The sequence below is a fragment of the Chinchilla lanigera genome, unplaced genomic scaffold, assembly GCF_000276665.1.
Source record: "Chinchilla lanigera isolate Chin_1 unplaced genomic scaffold, ChiLan1.0 scaffold00149, whole genome shotgun sequence".
Lineage (NCBI taxonomy): Eukaryota > Metazoa > Chordata > Mammalia > Rodentia > Chinchillidae > Chinchilla > Chinchilla lanigera.
The window spans coordinates 1,771,124-1,779,107 of NW_004955550.1; the positions used below are offsets into that span (position 1 = coordinate 1,771,124).

At 54.4% G+C, this 7,984-nt stretch overlaps 1 protein-coding gene across 2 annotated transcripts; it reads right to left on the reverse strand.

Annotated features, from left to right (window-relative positions):
- Positions 1–390: 390 nt before the first annotated feature.
- Ndrg2 (NDRG family member 2) lies at positions 391–7,570 on the reverse strand (the record flags this gene model as incomplete). 2 transcript variants are annotated; one of them, XM_013508572.1, is given in 17 exon segments in its annotated part: positions 391–1,369; positions 1,582–1,633; positions 1,742–1,777; positions 1,976–2,023; positions 2,267–2,318; positions 2,693–2,737; positions 3,195–3,298; positions 3,469–3,525; positions 3,711–3,797; positions 4,003–4,063; positions 5,134–5,196; positions 5,368–5,488; positions 5,725–5,830; positions 6,119–6,160; positions 6,458–6,538; positions 7,183–7,241; positions 7,404–7,570. In XM_013508572.1, coding segments are annotated over 15 exon segments (1,116 nt in total). In that variant the 3' UTR covers positions 391–1,202.
- Between the last annotated feature and the right edge of the window lie 414 nt (positions 7,571–7,984).

The following is a 7,984-nucleotide window of genomic DNA, read 5'->3' on the forward strand; positions in this document are numbered from 1 at the left end:
ATGAAAAGAGGAATCCAGGTAGTCCCTAGTAGCACCCTGCAAGACGGTGTGGGTTGCAAGCCATCCTCAGACATTTCAGTCAGCTTTTTTTACTGCTCAAAGACCGTGATGGTGGTGGTATCTCTGAACTTCAGTACCCCTTCTCAATGACTCTAAACTGCTAAGCAAGTCTTCTACAATGTAAGCAATTCCTCTCCTCCAACCTTAGAAGTACTACCAAGAAGAACTACCACTCTGGCACAGGGACCAGCTCGAATGCCGTCAGTCTGTGGAAGTGTTTGCGCTACATAAGCCTCTGCCCTGGTTTCTGTCACCTGCAAAGAGAACATGAGGGTTAAGCAAGGAGAAAGTGGGAAAGAGCGTGATGCAGAACACTCAGACCACGAACAATAATGGTGTGCAGATTCCTCTACAGTTTATTGTCACAGCAGAAGTTGTGGGAGACAGGAAGCCACCTGCCACACCTAACAGTGCGGTCAGAGATCTGGGGTCATCCTTCCCACCCCACTGCCAAGCCCCAAGCAGCCTGGACCAAGCTTGGCTCCCTCCCTCTCCCGACTCTAGACGCACAATGACAGCTACCAAAGTTAGTGCAGCCAAATGGCCCCAGGCCTCTTCCTACCCCTCTGCTCCAGTCCTTCCACCATACTCACTCACCGCCCACCACTCCCCTGCCACCTCCCTGCTTTACACCCTGGGTGTTTCCATCACATCCTGACAACCACTAACCCACTGCCAAGACTCCCCCCACACATCTATTGAGGCCCATTCCCGCGGGGGCTGGTTAATGAGAAGCCGCATCAGCTTTGATGAATGCAGCCCCAGCCCCAAGCCCCCCGCCCTTGCATATATGGGATAGACAGGGAGAGTCTGATGGAGGCACCGTGCCAATAGCCGCCTCTGACCCCTCCTCCACCAACACCTGGATCAGGGCGGGAGAGTGCATGCCTTCACCACACCAACATGGAAGAGGGGATTCTTTAGGGGTCTGGGTCCCTAAGAGATATTAGGACATCTCTCCCAGAAGTGAGAAACTCACAGGTTAAAGGTCAAGGTTAGGGTAGCAATCAAAAGATCAATGTCATCTCCTCGCGTGTCCTGCCCTCTCTCCTTGCCAACTCTCACCCGAAGCCCTTGTGCACCTCCGAGGTTAGTGCTGCAGGAGGTGAGGCCCGGGTCCGCACCAGAGCGACGGGGGTCACTCAGCAGGAGACCTCCATGGTGTGTCCTGGGGGCCCTGGAGGGAGAGGCCCGGACTCGCTGCTCTGGGACAGGGTGCGGGAGCGGGACCGGTTGCCATCAATGGACGTGGCGCTGGTCAGAGAGGCTGTGCGCGACCTGGACAAGCGAGTCATGCAGGATGAGGCCACTGTGGAGACATGGGAGAGCAAGCAGTCAGAGAGGAGAGGGGAAGGGAGCTGGCAACTCAGAGCAGGCTGCTTGGGTGGAAACCAGAATCGCAGCGGAGGCCAGGAAGTCAGTGAGCTTGATTCGGCAGGGGGCTGTGAGTCTAGAGATTCACCTATAGGTTCCAGCCCCTCCCTGCACATCCCTCAGGATGGCCTCAGTCCCTATACTCACTGTAGCCCATGCCCTGCAGGAAGTACTTGAAGGCCTCGGTCAGCTTGCCTGGCTGGAAGCGTAAGATAAGCAGAGGGACAAGGGGAGGGAGGTTAGAGGCTATGCGGGAGCCTGTGCTCACGGACGTACGGGAATGAGTGTGTGTCCGCAGGGTACTCACCTGAGTCAGCTGGGGCTGACCTCCAGAGTCAGCCATCTGCTCAGAAAAAGTACATGTAAGTCACTTATCCACGCGGAGGCAAAAAAGGGTCTCGCTTTTCTAGCTTCCTCAACCCAACCCCTCCGTCTCCTCCTTCATTCACCCCACTCGCTCATGCACAACCTGAGCTGACAGGACACATGGCCCCGGATGGAGGCCAGAAGCTGGGCTGAGTGCAAAGCGGGGGTAACTGACCTTCAGGAACGAGGTCTGGGTGGGGTCCAGTTTTGAGTTGCATTCCACCTGCAGTGCACAGAGGCTGAATGAATGAGCTCACCCTCTCCACGCCCCTCCCCTACAAGGGACCCTGACCCCAGGCTCTTTCCCTATAAGCCCCCTACCCAGTTCCTCCTCAGAAATCAAAATTCTTAATGTCCCCAAGCCAATCTCCCTCTCCCTAACAGAGCCTGCCCCTTGGCAAGATGCCCTTCTGACTGCCACCCCTGCACCCCAACCATCCTTCACCACCCCAAATCCCCTACTGACCACTGCATCTTCATGAGGCGCTTGGTCTCCTACCACCAGCATCACAGGGCACCTAGTGGCAGGATGTCGGGAGGGGGCAGTGAGGCCTCGCACTGCTTCACTCACCCCCTCCCAGAAGAGGCTGGGACATGTCTGGCTCAGAGCAGGAGCCAGGCTTCCTTCCTCTTCTGACCCCACCAGGAAGATTCAAGGGAAGAGACTGGCTAAGGGATTAGACTGGCTAAAAAGCAGGGGGTGAGGGGTGCCAGCGAACTTCCCTGACCAAGACATGCCTTCACAGTGATGGCAAACCTATGGCACGCATGCCACAGCTGGCTATTTTGTTATCACTGAAAGCTGTGAAAGATTCGCCATCACTGTTTTAAGGGACATAAGCACCTCAGGCAGAACCACGGACGGGGCAAAGCTTTGCTCCTAAAGTCTTACTTGAGGGTGATGTCACCACCTCGCTCTAAATTCAGGTCTCGGCGGCTAGACAGGGGTTCAAAGAGAAGGAACTTTAGGCAAGTGATACTATTCATCCAATAGAAGATCTCCTTCCCACCCATCCCTCCACGAAAAAGCTATTTTCCTTCTTTATGGTCAGTCACTAGTGATAAAAGTGGAAACCAAAGAAGGCAGCAGGCAGATCCCAAGCGCAAGCACTACGGTCCCTGGGCCCTCCACCCAGGGTCAGGGCAGCGAAGGGCAGGAAAGGCACAAAAGCAAGAGATGATCCTGCTTCTGGGAATCCAGAAACCCACAGGAGATAAACAGAAAAGAGACAGTGCCTCACAGTTCTCCCCGCTGGCTCTGTCCTGAAGCTGCCCTCATCACACAGCAAATCCTGCCCTCGCACGCCGTGCACTTCAGAGACCCCTCCCTCTGCTCCTGCACCTGTCAGCACTCGTCCCGTCCACATTTCTCGCACAAATCCACGACCACCTACTTGTTGTAGCTGTTCCAGTAGAGTTCAATGTTATCCAGGTTGGGTGCATGCATAATGATGTTTCTATACTTTTGTATCAACTCAGAATTTCCAGACAGCTCTTCCTGAAGGAGAAGAGGAGAAAAATTAGGGTTGGGAAGAAAAGCCAACAATTCCTGGATAATAGGAGGCAATCTCTCTTCCCTGCCCAGATCCTGTCCAGCTAAGGAAGTCATCTCAAGCATGTAAGCCCCTGCTGGCCCCTCTACTCCTCCCACCTTCCACAACCACTTACCTGGCTGAAAAGATGTCCAAGGATCATCTCCGGGATAGAAGAGGTAAGGCCTGTTAACTAAGAGGAAAGGGCAGGTAAGCAGGTTCAGGACACTATGGTGAGAAGAGACCCAGGCAAAGTGATACAGCTTCTCCTTCCTGCCTCATCGAAGTGTAGAGTACATTCAGTTACACCAGTAGAGTTTAACTGGACCCACCCAAGGGAAGCCCCACCCAAGTTCTCAAACACAGGGCCCTCCAAACCTTGTGGGCTGCCCAATCCATCCAGCCCTTGGCATTGGGATCAATGTTGATGAGAACAAGACCTTCAACTGTGTCCGGGTGGGTAAGCTGAAGGGAGCAGAAGGAGATCAGAAAGAAGGCATGGCCTTGTCCTCGCCCCGCTTCATTCTACCCACCTTGGGGCTCCCACAGGGCCTGAGTCCTTACCCTCACCTCTTCTTCCACCCGCCACCCCACTGAACATACCCTACTAAGCAGCACCCTCATCAGCCAGGACCCCCCTTTTCCCCATCTGGAAATTTTTACTTCTTACAGCAAATCGAGACAGGATGTAGGCTCCAGCTCCAACACCAACTCCAATTATTGAAGAAAAACTATTAAAGGGAAATGTATGTCTCATGGGCATTGGTACCTAAAATCTACCACAGCCCAATCTCTTCAAAGCTCTCACCCTCCTTGCCCCTATGCCACAGGCACAAAGGACAGTGATGGACCTTCCTTATGTAAACAGGAAAGTACCAAGGCGCTAAAGGTTGGCACCGTCATCAGTTAGATCCCTGACATCCAGCTCCAGCTTCCTCTTGGAGAGTTACTGCCTTAACCTACCAACCAGACACCCTTTTCCTATACACACAGCTCTTTGTTAGCTGTCCCCCGTCAGGTGCTAGTGTAACTTGTTCTGCTTCCTGGTTCCTCTAGAGTAACAAGAATAGAACTTAATGCAAGATATGAAAACAGACCCAACTTTAGTGAACAGAGAAAATGGGGAAACAGAGGCAAGGATGTAAACCAGAGCTGCTGAGAGCAGGAAAACCAAGCCAAGCCCAAGGCCCAGCAGGCAGTACCTCCCTCTGCATACCAAGGGGGCCTCTGAGGCTCTCTTCCTTCTCCCACTCTCCCTGACACAGAGCTCCCAGTCCACCAGGTGTGTCTGGAGGAGGGGCGTAGGCAGGAAAGAGACAAGTCCATCTGGTTCCCAGGGAGTATCACCACCACCTCTTCCTGTCTAGCGTCTAATCTGAGATACTGGTCCTCAGCCTGCAGCAGAGCCTTGCACAGACCTTTCCTTTTCCTTCCTCCATCTATTACAGCTGATTCTGGTTGGCTTTCCAAACCCACCACCCTTCGCTTCAACACTCAAGGTGGAACCATGGAGGAGAAAGGAAAAATCGAGGACAAGCCGGCAGGTGGTGCATGCCTGTAATCCCAGCATTGGGGAGGCAAGGCAGGAGAATCACTGAGAGTCTGAGGCCAACCTGGGCTATATAGTGAGTCCAAGGCCAGCCTGAACTATATGGCGAAACCTTGTCTCAAAAAAAAAAAAAAGAAAATATCAGGAACAGAAACCAGAACTATCCCAAGCAGCATGGTGGACACAGGAGCTCTAAGAGGTTCCTGTCCTGGAAAGAGAACTCTAGGTTGGAAGGGACCCCAGGCCTCTCACTTTAAGTACTGCAAGATACAAGGGATCATGTCTGCAAGCTGGTCCAGAGACGGGTACTGGTATCTAAAAAGAGAGCAATGTTAGGACTTCAAGCTGCACCCGTGCCCCTCGCACCTCCGGGTGCTCTCATACTTTCTCCCAGAATCACCGCTGCCTTCCCCATCCTCCTTCCTGGTCCCCTCCTCCCAACACATGCCCGCCACATCTGGTGCACGGTAGGGAGCTAATGCTCACCCCACAGGGAACACAGGGGCCCCTTCTTCCATTCCAGGGGCATCCACATGAACCCGCACGAAGTTCTGAATGATTTCCTGCATGTCCCCAAATTGAAACAGCGGCTGGAAGCAAGATTTATCTAAAGAGAACCCACATCACCCCAACAACAAAATCAGGAAAAAGTATCCCCATGTCAGAACCCACCCTCTTGCTCCAATGCCTGTCAGTTTAGGAGAAAACTTCTCCTTCCCATGCCACTGGGCATCTGACCCTGCCCTGCCTGCCCATCTGACCATGCCTTGGCTTGGGCTTTATCCTTCCCCACCCAGCCTCTTCCAAGAAAGGAACTGGGGGAGGGAAAATGAAGGTCCTTACAGTTGAGTCCCACATCGTGGTAGGTGAGTATCGCTGGGCGTTTGGGCTTGGGAGTGCCATAGACAGTAAAGGTGACAGAGCCGTAAGGCGTCTCCACAGAGTGAGTCTGTAGAAAAACAGATCACCATCAGGGAAAAGTTATGCCAAGGAGGAAAAGGCCAGAGAAGGGAATACAGAAGTAGAGAGATGGGGGTGGGGCAAAGAATTAAAAATAGGAACACAGCAAGAATTTAGAAACATGGACAGGGGAAAACAGGTAGAAAACAATGAAAGACTGGAGGATCACAGAACTCTAGGGAGGGGGCAATGGAGAGGTAGGGAAAAAACAGACAAGGCCTCTCCATACTAGGAAAGAAAACAGCCCTCCTCCCACCTTGGGACTGCCCCCCATTACCTGTCCCTGGTCCAGGAGGATTCGGGCTGCTAACTCAGCCTCCTAGAGAGAGACACACACAGACAGACACACACACACAGCCAGGAAGTCACAGATGGAAAGACAGACAGACAAAGGAAAGTAGAGAGAGACCAGAGACAAGCAGATTGACAACAAGAGACATGAGAGGATGAAGGTTAGTGTGGTGACAAGACAAGGGTCTTGTATGGCAAGAGATGGTAGAGGTGGAAAAAGTAGGGGTGTGCATTAGAGTAAGCTGTGGGCTTGGGAAGCCCGGTGGCCAAGGGGTTGCTCAGAGGTCTGGGATTCTGGCAAGGAAGCCAGAGGGTCTCCCCTAACCTTGGCCGCCTCTGGTGTCTGTCCTGGCAGCAGTGGCTTCTCCTCGGTGATCTGCACCTCCTGTAATTCCGCCATGGTGGCCTGGCAAGGTAGGGAAATGAGATGCTGGTTGCCTCACACCTCCTCAAACCCCTGGTTTCCCCTCTCAGCACCCTGCCATGCAGGTACAGAGGGCTCCAGCAGTTGACCCAACAGGAGACAGCTTTTCCTGCCCCAGCTGCACTTTTGGGGAGGAGGAACAGGAGGGGTCTGGCAGGAGGAACCAGGATACCAGTTCTCCCCCAAGTCACCCCTCAGTACCAGAAATACAGTACCAGACGGGAGGAGCCCTGTGGCTCTTGCTTCCCAGGCTATATTTAGGGGATACCCCACACTCCCAGCTAGGTAGAGGGTGAAAACTCATGGCTCAGTGACTGGGTACTCAAAAAAACCAAGGGGCAGGTAGAGAGAGTTCGCAATTGACTCTGACCTTCAACTCCCCAAGGTCGGTAGCTCCAAGAGAAAAGCGCTAAAAGTGCCCAAAGCAACGACCAGTGTGGTAGGAACACAACAACACAGGAACGTAAGTACCCAACCTAGCCAAGGCCTTCCTCCCCAAGACCCCAAGTTCCCCTCCCCACAGCAAGAAGCATACATTCAAGGCGCTGAGGGGCCCAGAGGGGGGCCGAGTGGCACGGGAGACCTGCACAGGTGGAAGGCTGCAGCCTGGAGGTGGGGCCACTTACTGGGCTCCTATTGGCTGGATGCAGAGGGGTAGGGGGTCAGGGTTCCCACTCCCGAGATTCTGGAGAAAACACAGTAATGAGGTGAATGACACAGGAGCCAGATCACGGGTCTTTTAGGGACAGAAAGCCTCATCCAAGGCAGACTCCCAGTGTCACCAACCCTCTCCAGGTCACTAACCCTCCCCAATCTCTACCCCCTAGGTCCAGAGAACAATCAATACCGGCTGGACTGGCCTGTGCAGCCACACAGAGAGGGTGGGGAAGGGGGTGGCGAGAAGGAAGTGCTGATGTGGAGGCTGAGAGCGTGTCTGAGGCTCTGGATTCTAGCCGCGACTCTGCCACTAAGAGTGTGACCTTGGCCCTGTCGGTTACTATTCCAATTTCCCTTCTGCAAAGTAAAAGGAGGGGTGGCTAAGAGACCCCAAAATTTTTGACACGCTGCACTGAGATGAGGGTAGACAGCATGATTGCTTCCCTCTACCACTGCAAAACAAACTAGCAAAGCCCCTCGCGCCTCGGCTTCCCTCCCCCAGCCAGTGCCCTAGGTCGAGGCGGGGCGGCCCCAGATCTCCCAGCCGCCCGACGGCCGCGAGCGCGCCAGCCAGGAAGGGACGGCCCGACTTCGGGGTTGGCCGGGCCCAGCACCCGGAACCGTCTCTGCGAGGCCCTTGCGCCGCCCACCCGACCGGGGACCCCCTCGCGCAGCCGGCGCGAAGCCCCCGGAACCCGGGCGCAGTCTCCCGCGCAAGCACGCCCCAAGCACGCCCTGCACCGCAGAGCCTCCGCCTCTGTGCGCCCGGCC